This window comes from Coffea arabica, chromosome 10e (assembly GCF_036785885.1).
Source record: "Coffea arabica cultivar ET-39 chromosome 10e, Coffea Arabica ET-39 HiFi, whole genome shotgun sequence".
Classification (NCBI taxonomy): Eukaryota; Viridiplantae; Streptophyta; class Magnoliopsida; order Gentianales; family Rubiaceae; genus Coffea; species Coffea arabica.
In genome coordinates this window covers 10,369,961-10,389,821 of record NC_092328.1, presented here as the reverse complement: position 1 = coordinate 10,389,821, position 19,861 = coordinate 10,369,961, and the positions used below count along the sequence as shown (strand labels likewise).

Sequence of the window (19,861 nt, the reverse complement as noted above, 5' to 3'; positions counted from 1 at the left end):
TTACAAGTCCACCTGGGGGTGCCTTCACTTACTCCATCCCAAGTTTACCACACACATACCCGAACAGTATCTTAGTTAACCCTACTAACAATCAAATTTTTAAAGTTATCCACAAATCAACCTGAACATCCCATCTAACCCTCAGGGGCCCATCACCCTGCCACAGAGCCATTCATGTTGGATACCACCTTTCACGGGAAAGTGAAGATAGACAAACCCTCTGCTCCGATTGATAAGAATCTGTTGAAGAGGTTAGACCGATTTGATAAGTTTATGAAAAAAAACTAAGGATTGAACAAGCATAGAGGTTTGGATTATAATGAACTGTGTCTCTTTCCGGATATGCAATTGCCTTTGGGTTTCAAAACTACTAAATTTTTGTAAGTACGATGAAATCGAAAATCCTAAGATGCATCTTAAAATTTTTGCTAACAACTTGGCAAATCTTTGGAAGATGAAAACTTACCGGTGCGATTGTTCCCTGAAAGTTTGGAAGGCAACGCTTTGGATTAGTATTCTAATTTGAAACCTGAAGAGATGAAAACTTGGTTGGATCTGTTTATAGCTTTCGTGAAACAATACGAGTACAACTACAAGTTTGCGCTGACAAGAACAACGCTTGAAGAAATCAAGAGGAAACCATCAGAAGATCATAAGACATATGCTAAACGTTGGAGGAAGTTGGCCACTAAGGTGGAGCTCCCAATGACTGAAGAGGAAATTGTCTGCACCTTTATTAAGCCACATGATCCATCGAATTTTGAAAATTTTTTTGCATGACTGGTAGTTCATTCGCAGCTATCGTCAACAAATTCGAAGAATTCGGTGAGTTTGTGAAGGCAGGAAAAATTATTAATGTGTCAGCTCGGAAAGTACGGTTGGAGGCCCTACAAAATCAAAACAATCCTAGAAGAAACCTCAGTTCAAGAAAAAGGAAGGAGAAACTACTTTTATGTGGGATCAAGACCTCTCTTTTAGATCAAAATTTCAAAACCACCATACATACTTACCTCCTTACTACTCAAACCTCCGACCTATTTACCACACCACTGTCAACCCTCCTCGTCCTCATCCAAATTACACAAGTACACTCGTACCACCTTTTTAGACTTCTCAACCAAACTTGCAAATTCGACCCCGACTCCCTTATAATCCAATGCCCATTCTATCAAGTAACCAAACCTATAACCATACCCAAATCAATGAAATTCAAAATCAAAACCAGTATCAAACATTTATCAATTTGGGCCGACTTATCGACCAATTATGTGAACAACTCAAGGCTGCTGGCAAGATTGATATTGTGCCTCCTAAGACCTATCTTAGGAGTGTTCCCATTGATTATGATTCTCAAGCCATTTGTGCCTATTATTTTGGGAGTTCTGGTCACTCTACTGCTAATTGCTGGGTATTGAAGTACAAAATTCAAGAAATAATTGACACTGGAGATATAGTTTTAAGAAGGAGAGGCGAGTAAGGGCCGAATATTAGCAAGAATTCTCTTCCCAAACATAAGAGCACTATGGGGGCTATCACCACTGATGAGGAGTTTGAAGAGCCAGTCCAATATATTATGAACGAGGCTGAGGTAGTTGGGATAATTGAGAAACCATTTATACTGAAAGAAAAACTCTCTGAAATTAGCAGGGATCCTTTCATCTTGGACTTATCACCCTTTGAATGTGAATCGTCAGAACCTGTGGTACTTGAATTTTTCGAGAAATTGCTCATTCACAATTTGCAAGAAGTACCATGGGATTATAGTGAATCCACTCTATTGATTGGGGATATAGAGATGCCAAAGGAGGAGGTAGCTACCGTTACCGAATTTGGAAATATTATGGGCAATTTTAAAGTTTTTGGCCAACCAAAGGAGAGGAAGAACACTTTATCATTGAAGTCATCTATGACTAAAAATGAAGCACTTGATTTTCTTAAGTTGTTGAAGAGAAGTGAGTACAAGGTTATGGAACAGTTGGACAAAATGCCTGCCCAAGTCTCTATTCTGGACTTGCTTTTAACTTCTAAATTACATAGAGAAGCACTGCTTAGAGTTTTGAGTGAGACTCAAGCACCAAAGAATATTTCGATTGATAAGTTCGCTCATATTATGGAGAATGTTTTGGCTTCCAATCATATAACTTTTTCTGATAAAGAATTAACTCCGAAGGGAATCAGGTACAATAAGGCGTTATGTATCTCAGTACGGTGCAATGGAAAGTTATTGCCCAAAGTTTTGATAGATAATGGATTTGCTTTGAACATTTGCCCGTGAAATACTCTTACAAAGTTTGGACTTCATGACTCTAGACTTCGCCCATCAGCAACTGTAGTAATAGGATTTGATAGTGTAAAGAGAGAGTCGATGGGTGAAGTGGACCTGGTGTTAGAGATAGGATCTGCTCAGTTTCAAGTTGCTTGCCAAATCATAGATTTCCAAAGTGTCTACAACTTCCTGCTTGGGTGACCCTGGATCCACACCTTTAATTCTGTGTCATTTTTGCTACATTAGATACTGAAATTTATTGTAAACAATCAGTTAATTACCGTATTCACCGAAGATGATTGCACCTTTATTGTCAATTCTGGTTCGAGTGGAGAAAGTAGTAGAAAATGTCTTAATTCTCTTCACCATGTGGCTGATATTGTATCAGTTAGATGGGTGTGCAAAGAAAAGACAGATGCACCTAAAACTAAAGTCATGATGGCCAAGGAGATGATCCAAGAAGGGTATGAAATAGATAAGGCTCTTGGATTCCAAGGTATCTTGGAGCCAATACAGCTTTTTGGCTAAGAAAGATACATTTGAATTGGGATTTTAGCCAACTGCTAAGGACAAAAGAGAGATACAAGCCCACAAGAAAGTAGAAAAGAAAGGAAAGCAGATTGTCATGAGTATCCCGCCATTGCATTACTTATTTCCTCTTCCGTTAGGAATAATTCTCTCTGAATTAGATGAGGAGAACCCAATTGAAGAGGTTGAGGTAGATCTATCTCAACTATTCGTTGGAGCCACTTGCGAGGATGAACCGTTGGAAGATATGAAGTTTCCAATAATTCCTGAAGGAGCTATGCAAAATTGGATCTAGGCTTGTCAACGGGCCGGAATTAATAAATCCGGACTCGGACCCGTCATACTGTATTACTTTCAGACCCGGCCTAAATACTCGACGGGTCTCTTAATCTTTCTCCCGGAACCGCACCCGATGGGTCCCGGGTCCGGGTCGAGCCTATCCGGATAGTTAAAGGACAGATGTAGAAACTAGACTAATTCAAAACCACCAGGAAGTGTGCCGTAAAAGTAGTTATTTTTCAAAGAAATCACGGTTAAATTAGAGAGAGCAAACAATTTTTTCGGTATATTACCCGCCAAAGCATTTTCAGAGAGATTAAGAAGCTGGAGACTCTTTAGACCTCCAATATTCTCCGGCAGCGGACCAGAAATCAGGTTATTAGAAAAATCAAGAACTCTAAGCTGGGAAGCACGGAATAGATACAAAGGAAGAGAGTCATTAATTGAATTATTGGAAAGGTCGAGACTTGTTAGGTAGGGGATCATACCAAGATTAGCAGGGAGAGAACCAAGAAGCTGAGAGTTTGGAAGAGAGAGGTTGGTGACTCGGTTAGCCTCAGGTGAGCCAGGTGCATCATACGTGACTCCTTTTCAGGAGCAAGATGTCTCATTGTGGAAGTCCCAATTCTGTAGCACCCCAAGGGGGTCCTTGAGAATGTTGTACTTCAAGGATAGCAATAAAACTCCATCTACGTTGAGCCCAACAGAAAATTGAATTTCTAGAAGAAGAACAAGTGCAATAACTCTCCACCATAAATGGAGATCAAAGCTTTTGCAGGAGGCAGAGGAGGAGGAGGAACTCATCATGTCTTCTCACAGCGATCCCACATCTTTGTACTTTCTACTAAAACAACTGTGAAAGAGAGGCAATTGAGGAAGGGGTGGGGGAGACTAACAATACTTGAGATTTATGATATTCAGGGGACCATGTGAGGGAAGTTTGTATAATATTTTGAGAGCAAGTGCAACAAGACGTACAGCTCACCCAAAGCCAAACTTCCCTCACCAATATGCTCTCGCTTCAGACTTCTTTGGGGCTGCAACCGTCAGGCGTCAGAGATGGAGAGAGCGTCGTGGGTTTCACGGCGGACTAGCGGAGACAGAGCAAAACAGAAACTGCTAGAAGCCTGGAAGAACTGGGCTTCTTTGAAGCTGCAACCGTCAGTGTCAGAGATGGATTTGGCTTCGCTTCTTCCACGACGGACTGGCGGAGGGCGAAGGCAGAGCAAAAGAGAAAAGACAGTGAGAGGGAATAAGGGTTGTGCGGCGGCGAGGGTATTAGGGTTGGAAAAATTTGGGAATGAAAGAACATGTATGCCTTTTGGTGATTTCTGATAGATTGGTATATTTTTCTAGTTATTAATTAATTAAAACGGGTTTAGGTCTAATACGGGTCAAAATGGTTTATCCCGTATCCGACCCATTTTTCTGTTAGATAAAATGGGTCCGGGTCCGGGTCGCGGATCTATATACCTACCCGTACCCGAAAAATGTTAGCGGGTCCGGTCCGGGTTCGGGTCCGGACCCGGACCATTGACAGCTCTAATTGGACTGTTGACTATCTTCCCTCTAGAAAGGAATTTTGATGGCTAATAATAAAATTATTTGACCCTTCGGATATCACTATTATGGAATTCAATGATTGCAAACTCGATATCTCTCACAAATTTGAAATTATAGAGTCTAAAATTCAAAACAAGAGTGATAGCGAGGAGGAACTTGAGTCTATTTCAAAAATTCTTGAACAATATGAAGAAAAATCCAAACCAAACTTAGAAGAGACAAAAATCATTAACATTGGCACTAAGACGAAAGCTAAAGAAATCAAAATCAGTGTGCACTTGAATAAGAAGCAAAGAAAAGAAATGATTGAATTCTTAATCATGTTTCAAGATGTATTTGCATGGTCGTATGATGAAATATTCGAAATTTCTATAGATATAGTGGTTCTCAGACTGTCCACTGATCCAAATTTTCTACCAATAAAGCAAAAATTATGCAAATTTAAGTCAGATATAAGCCTCAAAATCAAGGTGCAAATTGAGAAGTAACTCAATGCCAAAATTATCATGGTGTCTCATTATCTCATTTGATTTTTAAATTTCGTACATGTTCCGAAGAAGAGTGGAGAAGTACGGGTGTGTGTTGATTATAGGGATCTCAACAAAACCAGTCTGAAGGATGATTTTTTGCTGTCAAACATTCACATTTTCTGGACAACACTGTTGGATACGAAATCGAATCTTCTGGTGATTGTTTTGCCCGGTATTATCAGATTTTGATGGCAAAAGAAGACAAAGAGAAAACCGCTTTCATCACTTTGTGGGAAACGTTCTGCTATTAGATATTGCCTTTCGGGTTGAAAAATATCGGAGCAACCTATCAACAGATCATTATCACCTTATTCCATGATATGATTCACAAGAATATGGAGATTTATATGGACGATATTATCATTAAATCTAAGAAATCTGAAGATCATCTGATCGATTTAAAGAAATTATTTGAAAGGTTAAGAAAGTACAATTTAAAGTTAAACCCTGTAAAATGTGCTTTTGGAGCTCCCGCTAGTATGTTATTAGGATTTATTATCATTAAAAAGTGAATAGAGATTGATCTTGCAAAAATCAAAATAATTCGAGAGATGTTCATACCGAAAACTTAGAAAGGTGTGAAAAGTTTCTTAGGAAAAATTAATTTTATCAGTAGGTTTATTACTCAGTTGACGTTTACATGTGAGTCTTTATTCAAATTATTAAAAAAAATGTGTCGATGAACTGGAATGAAAAATGTCAACAGGCTTTTGATAAGATTAAAGATAACTTATTACACCCTTCGATCTTAGTGACACCCAAATCGGATCGATCTCTGATTATATATCTGTCGATGCTGGATGAGGCTATAGGATATGTTTTGGGACAACATGATGATTCGGGGAAGAAGGAACAAGTCATCTATTACTTCAGTAAGAATTTCACCACATACGAGACCAATTATTCCTTTCTTGAGAGAAGTTATTGTGCTTTAGTTTGGGAAGTTCAGAAGTTGAGACACTACTTACTCAGTCATACTACTTATCTCATTTTTCGTTCTGACCCTTTGAAATATTTATTAGAAAAGTCAATGCCAACAGGGCATATGGCAAAATGGCGGGTGATCCTTTCTGAGTTTGATATCATTTTCACTACACAAAAGCAATCAAGGGGCAAGTCATGCGGATCATTTGACCGAAAATTTGAGGAAAGATGATTAGCAGCCATTACATACCTATTTTTCTGATAAGGAGATCTTATTTATTGGTGCATCGAAAGACATGAATGAACAATACTCTGGATGGAGATTGTTCTTTGATGGTGCATTAAACTCTTTTGGGACTAGAATCCAAGCCGTTCTAGTATCACCCGAAAGAAAGCATTATCCTGCTACGACTAAGTTACAATTTCATTGCACCAGCAACATAGCTGAATACAAAGTTTTGCACTTTTGGATTTAAAATGGTATTGAAAATAGAGATAAAAGACTTGATAGTATTCAGTGATTTTGATTTACTTGTGCATCAAACACTCAAGCAGTGGATAACTTGAGACTCAAAAATCATGTCGTATCATTGTAGTCTATTTAGTTTCGCTAATAAGTTCAGAAATTTAGAGTTTAGGTATACTTCTCGCACTCACAATGTTTTCGCTGATACTTTAGCCATCTTATCTTTCTGATTCAACATTTAGATAAGTTAGTAATTGAACCCATACAGATTCAACTTTAGGAAAAATCGACGCATTGTCTGATTGTGAAAAAAGTTTCTGATGATCGTCTCTGGTATAGCAATATCAAAGAATTCATAAAGACAAGATCTTACCCGTCAGGTGCCGAATCAGTTGTTAAAAGTTTCTTGCGCAGAATGTTATCAAAATTCTTCTTAAGCGGAAAGGTGTTATATAAGAATAAATCAGATTTGGACCTTTTGAGGTGCGTTGATAGAAAGAAAATAGATTATATTATGAAAAAAGTGCACAGCAATGTATGCAGATCATGCATGAATGGGCATTTATTGCTAAAAAGATCATAAAGACAAGATATTTCTGGCTCACTATGGAGCATGACTAATAGGTCATAATTTGTTGCTAAATTTATAATTATTTTCCTTTTGATTTTAACTAAATATTGTTTTAATTGTCGGATTCTACTTATATTTGGTATTTTGTGCTTATTTCAGGAGCGGGAATGAAAAGTGTTTAAATGAAGATTTTCTAGTGAAAAACATCTAATGGTTGCACGTGAGTGCGCCTAAACTCACTGCTCAAAACCAGAAAGTCGGGATTGAAATTGGGCAGTCTCCCAATCCGAGTCAACTTCCTAATTTGTTAGCTATTGGGACTTTCCTTATTTTGAGAGATCATTCTCAAGGAAAAGGAAAGCTGGAGGAAATTGATTTGTACTAGGAATCTTTTTAGGAGTTGGATTGGTATTAGGAAACCAATCAATTAGGTAATTGAGCCAAATCAAATTTGGCAGACATCAACTTTTGGCTAGGTACGAAAAAAGCATTTTTGCTTTTGTCTTTACTTTTCCCTTGGACCAATTTTTGGAGAAGACAATTGTAAGCTTCTGGCAGATGCTTTTTTGCATGGCTTGGTCTCCATTAATGGAGAACTAATTTCGTACTTCTAGTCAAGGGGACAACTGAAGATTTGGTTCAACAATAATTGTGAGATCTAAATTATTTTAATTGCTTCTTTCATTCATTGGTATTTGTATGTTTTCTGCTTTTAGTGGCTGTGACTATTGTGGATGATTGAATAGTTGCGTAATATTTAATTATTCACGTAGTCTATTTGCTAATTGAGGGTAGTTGAATCTGTAATTGTTTGATAACTCCCATTCCGGTAGCAACTGGCATAATTGGATTTGTGTCGGGGAAACATACAATTTAATTTAAATAAACCCTCGTAGTGTGTTTATTGATTAGAGTAGGGTTTCTCTAGTTTCTAATGTAATTAGAGAATTAAATCCTATGGTTGTACCTAGAGTTATTCCTAAATTAGGGAAATAGTCAATGATCGTACATTGACTATCGAAACAGTAAGGAGAGACTGACTGTCAGATCGTATTGGCAATTAAAATCCTACTTATTAATGAATGTTGGAATTATATTAGAATCAATGATCAGTTACTTGAACCATTTCTGAAGTGTATCATTGGCTAGAGTTTTCCCATTATTTCTCTCTCTTAATTATTTTTCGCAGTTGATTAATTTAGTTAACAATTCATTAGCATTTAATTCTCAAAACTCCGTTTCGCCTTGACTTGAAAAGGAACGATCTTTCCTCAGTCCCTGAGGATACGACCCTAGTTACCTTATATACAAATTAAAGATTTCTCGTGAATAAATTCTGGTATATCGGATTTAGCAAACTCTTCGGAACCATAATGAATCTAGTAACCCATTGCACATCTAGAATTCATACTCCAGTACTAGAACTGACATGAAATTTCTTTGTTGGCAACTAGGATTATTATTATTATTATTATTGCACCGGTTCGACACCTGTTAATTTTTGGTGCCGCTGCCGGAAACTGGTGCCTGATTTTTCTCGTTCCTTTTTGAGTTAATTTTATTTCATTTCATTCAATTTTTATTTTTATGGTATTTTTACTAGTGTATGCCTCGTTCTTCACTCACAGGTGAATTAATACACGACTCTGAGATTGAAAAGGTAGCACGTAGGCGAAGACAAGAGACCAAGAAACGCAAAGAAGGACAGTCATCTACTGCAAACGATTCAGAACAAGAAGAGTATATGATAGCAAATACCAGAACACTAAGGGAGTTGGCTGCTCCTGATTTAACTCAGCAGCCCCTTTGCATTACCTTCCCTAATCTGAATGAAAATACCTTTTTTGAGTTGAAATTTGGATTAATTCATCTCTTACCTTCTTTTCATGGTCTTTTAAGTAAAGAGCCCCATAAGCATCTACAAGAATTTGAAGTGGTGTGTTCAAATACGAAACCTCCCGGGGTGACACAGTGATGTATGCGGACCATGCATGAATGGGCATTTATTGGCAAAAAATATCATAAAGACAAGATATTTCTGGCTCACTATGGAGCATGAATGTGTAGATTTTGTTAAAAAATGCATAAAGTGTCAAATGCATGCCGATGTTATACGTGCCCCTCCTACAAAGCTACATAGTATGACTGCTCCTTAGCCATACTCAATGTGAAGAATGGACGTGATTGGAGCTATTGATCTTCCTGTCTTGAATAGGCATCGATTCATCCTGATAGTGATTGAATATTTTATCAAATAGATCAAAACAATATCTTACAAGTATGTAACCAAGAAAGTAGTAGTCGGATATGCTAATCACTAGCAATGCAAGAAATCTCAATAATGATATGATAGATGGATTATGTGAACAATTCAATATCAAAAATTGAAATTCTGTTATCTACAGGTCTCAGATAAATGGAGCTGTGGAGGCCGTAAACAAAAACTTGAAGAAGATTATTCACAAGATGATAGAAAAATACCGAGATTGGCATGAAAAGTTACCTTATGCATTAATGGCTTATCGAACTGCAATCAGAATTTCTATTAGGGCGACGTCTTACTCTCTCATGTATGGAATGAAAGCAATATTAGCCGTAGAAGTTGAGATCCCATCTTTACGCACTTTGATGGAAGGTCAATTGGAGGAGGTTGAATGGATTAAACAGCGATATGAGCAACTACATCTAATTGATGAAAAGCGGTTAAATGCTGTTTCTTATGGACAATGTTATCAAAGGCGAATGGATCGTATTTACAACAAAAAGTCAAATCTTGCCTATTCAAAAAATGAGACAAGATCCTGAAGCGAATTTTTCCTATTCAAGATGAAGGCAAAGGAAAATTTGCTCCAAATTAGTAAGGACCTTTTATTGTTAAGAAGGTATTATCTAGAGGAGAACTCATTCTCACAAAAATGGATGGACAAGTTTTTCCTCAACTAATCAATTGAAATATGTGCAAGAAGTTCTTCATCTGATTATGTAAGTTTTCTTTTTGAAATACTGCATAAGGTGGACTAAAAGATAGGCCTTCTTCTTTTTCCTCTAAACATTTTATCCTTAATTTTTCCTTTAAACCTCCGAAATGATCTACTCTTTCGTTTGGTAACCCCTTGAGGATCTCAAACCCCACATTGGGACAGATTTTATTTTTTGTTTGGTCGAAAACAAAAGAGTACACAAAAACAAAGGAAAAAAGAGGAGAAGCCCCAGTCAAAATTCAAGTTGGGGCAATTTTTAGTTTTAATAGCCCTCTATTGGGACAAATTTTATAGGATGCGGTTTTAAAATTTTTAAAACTCCTTAAAAAACCTGCTTTCGAACCTTAACACTTCTTAACACCCTACCGACCTCATTACAAAAACAAAAAAATTTTTGACTTCCACCTCTTGCAATATTCCTAATAGAAAATTGCTTAATCAAATGGTAGATGATGTAAATACATCTTCACCAATTTTTACAGGGGAAGAATTGTCTCACTGATGCCATCAATTTTGAAACATATTTTTGAATCGACAATGGTTGTCATTAAAGGTTGTTCATTAGGTGAAAACTCGAAAGGACGCATTTTCAAAAAAAAAAAAGGGAAAGCAAAAGAAGAAAAGAAAGAAAATAATAATGAAATAAAATAAATGAAAAAGAAAATGATGAAAAAAGAGAAAATAAAAAGAAAATAAATGGGCGAAAGCAACCTTAGAGAAAATCTGAAAGGACGCTAAGGTAGGATTTTGAAGCACAAAGAGAGCCGTGAATGGAACAGAGAGTTGATTGTTGAATAATTGGTGACTATGTTCATTTTAGTTTCTCTTCAGACTAGGGCTGCAAACGAGCCGAGCCGAGTCGAGCTTTGAGCTAATCGAGCCGAGCCTCGACTAAATTTTACCAAGCTCGAGCTCGAGCTCGAGCTCGACGAGCCGGCAATTTTCGAGCTCGAGCTCGACTCGAATCAAGTCGAGCCGAGCTCGAGTCGAGCTCGAAAAAAATAAAAAATAATTATTTTATTTTTTAAAAAATAAATAAAATAATATTTTTTTCTTAATAAATAATAAAATATTAAGGATATATACGTAATTTTACTATGAAAATAAAAAATAAAAAATATATATATATATAATATACGTAATTTTATTATTAAATAAAAATAAAAATAAAAAAAATATATATATACTCAAGCTCGAGCTTAATATTCTGAGCTCGAGCTCGAGCTCGAGTTTGACTCGAGCCGGCTCGAGCTCGACTCGAGCTCGAATCGAGCGGCTCGCGAGCGGCTCGATTCGTTTGCAGCCCTACTTCAGACTGAGGCTCTTTTGGCAACATTGAATTCTAGAAAAGTGATATCAAAAAAGGTCAAATGTGACGTTTCTCTCATCATAGACTGGCCGCTCAAATTTGTATATGAATCTCTAAGTTGTTTTTCATAGACTTAATAAAAATCATTGAAAATTGTTTCTTTTTTCTATTTTTATGTTGTTGCATAAAATAATATTGTTTAAAACCTTTCATACTTTTCAATGAATTTTGCCATGAGACAATTCTCGTTATTTATCGTAATGGATGTATAGACACATACGTCTCATGATATAGGCATGGTTGACTGAATACAGACACTAGAAGATCAGGAACAGATTGCACAACATTTTCTAACCGAACAGCTTTTTCGACATCTAAAGCGCTCATGTTTATATGGTTCTCAAGACTCGATGGATCACATGGTAGTGGCGTTATATTTCGTCACAGTTGTTTCCATTTTCTTGTGCAAGATTGGATTACACATGCCTTCTTGGAGGGAAAGAAAGAATCGCACTTATTTAGTTGAGTCCGATCTACATTGGGGCAAATTTTTCATAAAGGTGATATCTGATTCTGTAAGTGAGTTCAATATTTGTTTAGAAAAATAACGAAAATTGCTTCACACCTTTTTCTTTTAATTGGAACGCATTTTCATTTCTTCGTTTATTTTGTTGGGTTTGAATTTTATCCCACAAACTATTTATTTTGTTGGGTTGAGTATTATCCCACCTACCGTTTATTTTGTTAAATTCGAGTTATATCCCACTAACCGTTTATTTTGTTGGATTTAGATTTTATCCCACAAATAATTTATTTATTGGGTTTGGATTTTATCCCACTAACAGTTTATTTTATTGGATTTGAGTTTTATACCAAACGTTTATTTGTTGGGTTTGGATTTTATCCCACTCAATCGTTTATTTTGTTAGATTTGGATTTTATCCCATCAACCATTTATTGTTGGGTTTGAGTTTTATCCCACAAATCATTTATTTGTTGGATTTAGATTTTATCTCACGAACCATTTATTTTCTTGGAATTGGATTTTATCCCACCAACCATTTTTTTATTGGGTTTGAGTTTTACCCCACCAACCATTTATTTTTTGGGTTTAAATTTTATCTCACAAATCATTTATTTTGTTGAATTTGGGTATTATCCCACCAACCGTTTATTTTATTGGGATTGAATTTTATTCCACCAACCATTTATTTTGTTGGAATTAAATTTTATCCCACCAACCATTTATTTTGTTGGGTTTGGATTTTATGCCGCCAATCGTTTGTTTTGTTGGATTTGGGTTTTATCCCATACGCCGTTTATTTTGTTGGGTTTGAATTTAATTCTACCAACTATTTATTTGTTGAGTTTGAGTTTTATCCCACCAACATTTTATTTTATTATATTTGGATTTTATCTCACCAACCATTTATTTTGTTCTGTTTTGGTTTTATCCCACCAACCATTTATTTTGTTGGGATCGAATTTTATCCCACCAACCTTTCATTTGACAGGTTTGAATTCTCCAATCCGTTAGGTTTTACTAGTTGTCTAAAGATGGGTTATATCCTACAGATCAATCTAGTTTCAAGAATAAATTTTTGCTAATTGTTTGGGACTAAGATCCCATGATCGATTTAAATGCTTACTAATTTCAATGTTGTTTAAAACTCGTTTTGTTTCTTTTGATTCAGTTGCATTTAAAGCATACAAGTAAATAATTTGGTGTATACATTTTTATCTTAAGATTATTTGAAATTCAGATAAAGAGGGGTAAGTTGTAAATACCAAAATTTTATTATCTTCTTTATTCCATTTTTATTTCATTTTTAATTTATTGCTATTTCTTTTTTTCTAAGAAAATCAATTTTACTTTATTTGATTATTTACTTTGCTTTGTAGGAAAAAAGTAGAAAAAAAACAAAACAAAATGAAAAATATCATCTTTCAAAATAAAAATAAAAAAATTCTGCCCCACGCGCGTGTGTTGCATCACCTTCTTCATTCGTACCGACTTTTACATAATTACACTAAGGCCCAAAAGATTGTGAAAAATGAATCAAGTCTTCCCTTTTCAAGCCTTGATCTTCTTTTGTATATTTTATGTATGCTTTGAGTGATTTGTTTCTGGATTTACCATGTAATTAAGGCTTAAATAATTTTGTTGGATATAAATTACCTAGTTAAATATTTTCTCTTTTTTTCTTTGGGGATTTAGGAAAATAATTTAAGAAATGGGCCAAGGTTATTTGTTGGGTTTTGGTAAATGGATTTGCTTTTATTTTCTTTAGGTTATGACATGGACTTCGGAACTAAAGCCCAACGTTTTTGGTTGGCCTTGTTTTAGTAAAATAAATGGACTAGCCCATCCTTTTCTTCAGGTTTTCCTTTGGACCAAGGAAGTTATGGCCCATAAAAAGAAACAAGATGGTCCAAAGGCCTTCTGGCCTTGAGAAATCAGAAAATGGAATTTGCAATTAACCTCCAGATCTTTTAAGTAACTTTACCATGGCCATAAAACTTTTGATTTCTTTCAATTAGGTCATTAATTTAATTGCATTTTGGTTCCTAAATTTTATCTTTTATTCAATTTTTACCCTAATTTTTCAATAATTATAATTTAGCCCTAAAAACTTTTCAATTTTTTGCAATTGGATCCCTGATGGTTTTGATCTCTTAAGTATGATTGTTTAACTCATTCCATGGTTAATCATGCTTCATTTAAATGCGTTTAATTAATAATTTTAGGGATTTTATGTTTATTTATATTTTTGTATAATAATAAAGTGAATTTGCTATAAGTTTGCATTTTCTTTTAAATTGTTAATTAAATTGGTGTCTTGACCATTTTGTTGATTTTGGAGTATAAATAGGGCAAATTCTACCTCATTTAACCACTATTTCAAGAGAGGTACCTTCTATTATTATTTTAGATTCATTTATGTGATCCTATGTGATTTTATGTGTGATTGCATGTTTTAAGTGCTTTTTCTTTTATTTATTCATTTTATTCATTTAAAGTTTTAGTTTGTTTTATTTAATTTTTTATGATTATTTTGGAGGCATTGAAATGTCAAATTATAACAGATATGTGCCCAAGAAATGTATTTAGTTAGATCATGTAATAGATAGATTTTATTTTTGCCAAAAATGTAATTAATTAGATAAATGTAATAGATAGGTTTATTATTTCCAAAAATTCCCCTTCTAGATTGTAGTTAGAGCCCCCAATGTAATAGATAGTTTTTATTTGCTTGCATGCTTGTGTGCTTATGTGTTTATTCACTTTCTTTAAAATTTTGCATCTAAATGTCATGACTATATGTTATGTGTTTTATGTGTTTATTTGCTTCAATTATACTTTACATGTTTATTTATTTATAATAAATGCATAACTTCACCACACTAGTCCAATGTTAGTTGTGGCATTTCTCCTCGATTTTTCACTAGTCTAACATTAGTGAGAACTTGTAGAAATGAGCTAATTCAATGTTAGACCCTTTAGACCGTTTATGCATTAGGTTCATACCTATGTGACACTTATTGCATTTCATGCATTTTTTCTATTTTTAGGTTATTTTCATTTGCATGATATTTTTTCTACTGTTATTCCCTTATCCTCTATATGTTTGGATCATATCATTTAGAATTACATTTTATTTTAGAAAATTAGAAATAGGTTAGTCCATTTGTTTAATTAGGTTAGAAGAGTCATCCTTCAAATATGAAAAAATGAACGAGTATGATTTCTTAATATTAACACGCTCTTATTCCCTCTATAAAAGGGAAAATTAAGTCATGAATTTTAGCATCCAGTACTCGTTATATTGCATTCCCCTATTCTACATCATGTATATTTATCTATATATTATAATTTCTTTTTTTAGTCTCGTATTTCACATTTTTCATAATCTCTTCAAAGAATCATTTTTGGGCATCACAATTAATATGATTTGCATCAATTAAATTTTGAAGAGACATTCCGTCCCTGTCGATACCCCCTAAGTTTAGGTTTGCATCCATTTAGAAATACCCAAATGTGATAAGTTTATAGGCTAGATTAGGAAAAATTTTAACTAAATCTCATAACTAACCTTGATTAGATTAAAAGGGTGTCTTATATCAAATCTTTGCCTTCCATTTCTTTACATGTGACTTTCGAATTCTTTTCTCTTGTTTTCAAAAACCTGAAATCGGCTAAAAAGGTTTTTTTTTATTTTTTTTTCATTTTCAAACATTATAGGTGATTTGGTACACCTAAATTCAATATCAAGTGGCGATTCCTATTTTCCTTAAACACCCTTTTTAGACTAAAATTTTAGCCCAAACCGTCGGACTTTATATGTCCTATTTTAGGCCATTTTTCTTCATTTTTAAAATAAAATCAAAAATTCATTTTTAACATTCATTTTTTCTTTTATTTTTTTTCAAAAATAGGGTGCGACACCAAGAGCGTGAACCCAAAATTATTTTAAATTATCTCTCAATATATATATATATATATATATATATATATATAAATTGTGCCTAATTCAATCTCACATACTTTTCAAGATCATATATATTTCATTAAACCCTTTAAAATCTTATATAATTTAATTATATCATACAAACTTTGACCTATTCTCATGATTAGGTTAAATATATCTTTTTTTATTTATCTAGTGCACGGCTACATATCCCTTTTCAATTCAATACAGATTCTAAGAGCATATCTATGATGGCCGGATACAAACATGTAATTAAATCAAAATAGATAAGCCAAGGTAATGGTATAGAATTTAAGTTGGATAAATAATCAGAACTCCTTCACAAAATCCTAATCCGAGATATAGATTAGTTCATAACAATAGTAAAAGTAAACAAGACTTCAATATTGAAAAATACAAAACTTAGAATAAGGAGTGTGTAGAACTTCCCAATTGATGAAACTCTCATGCACGTTAATCTCCCACTTTGATTCTTGAATCTCAAAATAAAAAATCCTAAAACTAATATCTAAACCAGTATTTTCTCACCTAAAAACGTCTTACGTACTCCTATTTATAGTTTTCTAAAATTTCGGTTGCATCTCAAAAGGAATAAGTTTCTTAAAGTTGAAGAAAATGAATCTTGTGTAGTTTTTCGAGGAAGTCGGGTGCCAAGACTAGCCACAAGTCCGGTGCCATGTGTGGGGCCGAGCATGGTGCGTAGTTGTTTCCATTGTCTTTTTCCATACAAAATCTATAAGTTTGGTCTTAAGTCTAGCCTCCACTTTTGGTTCAAGTTCCACGTGCAATTTCCAAGCCAAGTTGCATCAAATCAACACGTTTTTCTCCTCGACCTCACTTTTTCCTACAAAAACCACATCTATCCAAGTTAGACAAGTCCTCGTCTAATTAAAGCATGAAAAGGCACAATTAACCAACAATTGGAACATGTAACATTGCTAAAATCCACTCCCAATTAGTAGCAAAATATTTTTCTTTTTCTAAGCACAATTTTCATGTCCTATCATGGTTGCCTTGACATATAAGTTCTCTCTTTTTTGAACGCAGTATTTGTGAATGAAAAGATTTGCAAGTACCCAAAGGTTGTGAACGCTGACGATTTCTTCTTTCAAGGACTGAACAAACTTGGGAATGCAGCAAATCGACAAGGTTCTAATGTTACTGCTGCGAATGTCAACAATCTAGCTGGGCTCAACACTATGGGAGTTTCCCTAGCTGGTCTCGATTTCGTTCCTTATGGCCTAAACCCACCCCATACTCATCCTCGTGCAACCGAGGTCCTATTCGTGTTAGAGGGCACTCTTCATGTTGGTTTTGTCACTTCAAATCCTCCAAAAAACATCAAAAATCAACTCCTTATGAAAACGTTGAATCCAGGAGAAATTCCTCAGTACTCCCCTCTCTCTACCGTCAACTTTCTCTCTACTCTTCTTCCTCCATATGAGGGAGTTCTTGGCCTTAAAGCAAAGTCTCCCTTCATTTTCCTTTGTTTTCCCTTTATATTTCTTTGTTCTTACTTTTATTTAATAAAGTATCTCTTAAGAAATCTTGGTGTGAGTTTTCTTCTCTTCCAAACTATCCTAGTGAGAGTTTTGTATAGTTTTAATTTTTTTTTGTTATTTATTTTCTTAGATTTAAGAATTTCTTTAGATCTATATGCTACATCTAAAATTTCTTAGGTCTTCTCGTCAGATCTTAACATCATCTTTGAACTTGAACCAGCTGGATAGCAGATCTGAGGAAATAGACATGCATAGATATCTATGGAGCGGTTTGTTCAATTGGTCAAATTTGATGATTTGTGATTCACAGTGTAATTTTTTATATACTGTAACTTTGTTAAATCTTATGATTTTTCATATCAAATATATCTGTGATATGTTCAACATATTTTCTGCCATTGGTGCAGATTACTTTGTCAAACAAATCGTGCTAGGCGATTTCCAACTAGATGATTAATAATATTGACTTATGTTTTATCAAAAAAAAAAAAGGTTTGATTCACTTCCAATTTAATGTTGGGAAGATGAATGCTGTTGCATTTGCTGGTTTCAGCAGCCAAAATCCACAAGTCAATACTATTGCAAATGCAGTCTTTGAATCAAATCCTCCTATTTCTCTAGATAGTCTCACTAAGGCGTTGCTGCTTGACAATAAAGTCATTGACTTACTTGAGGCATAGTTTTCTTGTGACAACTCAAAAGCATCCATGAATTTGTTCTAAATTTCTACTAGCACTGCTGTTGTACTATGTATGCATAGGGCATTGCAAAGATTAATTGGATAATTTTAGAAACCTCCCTTGAGGTTTCCAAGGAGCTACGCTCAAGTTTCAAAAATTACATCTACTTCTCTTGCTTTTAAGGCTTATGTAACAATATAGGCCCAATAGTATGTATTTATTTCACAAATATCTTCAAATACTATTCTTCTAGAGAACAAGGTAAAACAAAGCAAGTTTTTAGCTCACTAAAGTAAATGGAGTCCAGCGATTCCAACTCACTTCAAAATCCATTACTCACTAATCTTGCCTAATGCGGCTTGTTGCCACCACTACCAATACTAAACCAAGAAATGCCCCCATGTCCCCAAAAACATAATTCATCATTGCTCTAGCACTCTTAGAAACAGAGGCAAAATTCTACCTTCATAGTAAAATCATAATTAATACCTAGAGATTAGTCATTACAATAGTAGGCCAAACGTAAGAAACTTACTCCAAAACAACCAAACAAAGCATCAACATTGAGAACTAATCTTCCAAATTCTTCAAAAATTACTTCTAATAAGTGACTAATTTGAGTTATATTTGAATGGCATATTATGTTATTTTTAGTCACTTTTGCAAAATTATAGGAAGAAAATGGATTATTTTGACTATAATTAGTTTAAATGCTCTTAAGTGATTAAATGAGGTTTATGTTACTTTTTACTTTCATTTTGTCCATAATTTTTATAGGAGTTGGAAATAGACTTCATTTGGATGAAAAGGAAAGTTGACAGTTTTGATACATTTTCATATTTTGGCTATAACTTGAAAATAATGATCGGATTGAGATGATTCTTAAATTATTTTGAAGATAAGAGATAGATATACAATTTTTGTGAAGACATCGAAATCCAGTTTGAAGGTTTTCTTGGTCAAAAAGCCAAATTACAACAGCCAATTTCTATGGTCGAAACTGAAACAAGATATTGAGCAGTCAAGGGTATTTCAGTCATTTCTCAGCCTACACAAATCCAAATGAGATGATTCTTGGTGCATTGGAAAGCTAACCCAAATGACTACAAGTTTTATGTTTGATCAAGAGCTAATTCAGCTTCTATCATTGAGAAAAGTTCAGTTGAAGTTGATGCAAAATTGGAATGACCTTGAAGATTGAACAGAAATTAGAAAGAAAGGCAGGGGAGAAATCCGGCCGGATTCTGGTTAGAAATGGCTTCTCTCCACTTGTACAACTTGTTTCCTCCTCCAATAATTCACAGCTATTGATGGACGTGTGACAACCACTTTGTAGCTATAAAAAGGATGTTTGAAGCCTCATTTCTTGACTACATTCCTCTATAAATAGCCATGGACTTGCAAGGATAAAAAGAGTTTGGAGACTGCAAGAAATACCACAAAAAAGTAGATCTTACATTTTCTTAGTGTTAGGTTAGTATAGTATAGGATAGTTTAACTAGTTAGTTCATCATCCTTGTTTGTTAGTTAGGTAGAGATGAAGAAGGAGATGAAGGTGGAGGACATGAACTCATGTGACAAGGGTTACATTTCTTTCCTAACTCTTTATCTTTTGTACTTGATTCTATTGTTTAGTTAATATACAAGTTTGAATTTTATATTTATTATGTGTTTCTAAAGTTTATACCTTGGGTTTGGTTGAACTTCTTATGATTGTTAGTGTTTATTATTTGGCTATTTGATACTATTATTTTGGGCAAGTTATTTAGCAC

At 34.5% G+C, this 19,861-nt stretch overlaps 1 protein-coding gene across 1 annotated transcript; it reads left to right on the top strand.

Moving 5' to 3' along the window:
• Nucleotides 1–4,132: 4,132 nt before the first annotated feature.
• Nucleotides 4,133–18,089, top strand: LOC113712831 (germin-like protein subfamily 1 member 13). Its single transcript, XM_072066969.1, has 4 exons — nucleotides 4,133–4,385; nucleotides 9,284–9,307; nucleotides 16,955–17,309; nucleotides 17,900–18,089. The coding sequence occupies exons 1-4, from the start codon at nucleotides 4,133–4,135 to the stop codon at nucleotides 18,087–18,089; spliced, it is 822 nt and encodes a 273-aa protein (XP_071923070.1).
• Nucleotides 18,090–19,861: the final 1,772 nt, after the last annotated feature.

Bases quoted from the DNA above. Each gene is read 5' to 3' on its own strand.
- LOC113712831 (XM_072066969.1), top strand. From the start codon at position 4,133: ATGGAGAGAGCGTCGTGGGTTTCACGGCGGACTAGCGGAGACAGAGCA. The intron at 9,308-16,954 runs GTGATTGGAGCT...TTTTGAACGCAG, and splicing joins ACTCAATGTGAAGAATGGAC to TATTTGTGAATGAAAAGATT. The intron at 17,310-17,899 runs CTCTACCGTCAA...CAAAAAAAAAAA, and splicing joins ATTCCTCAGTACTCCCCTCT to AGGTTTGATTCACTTCCAAT.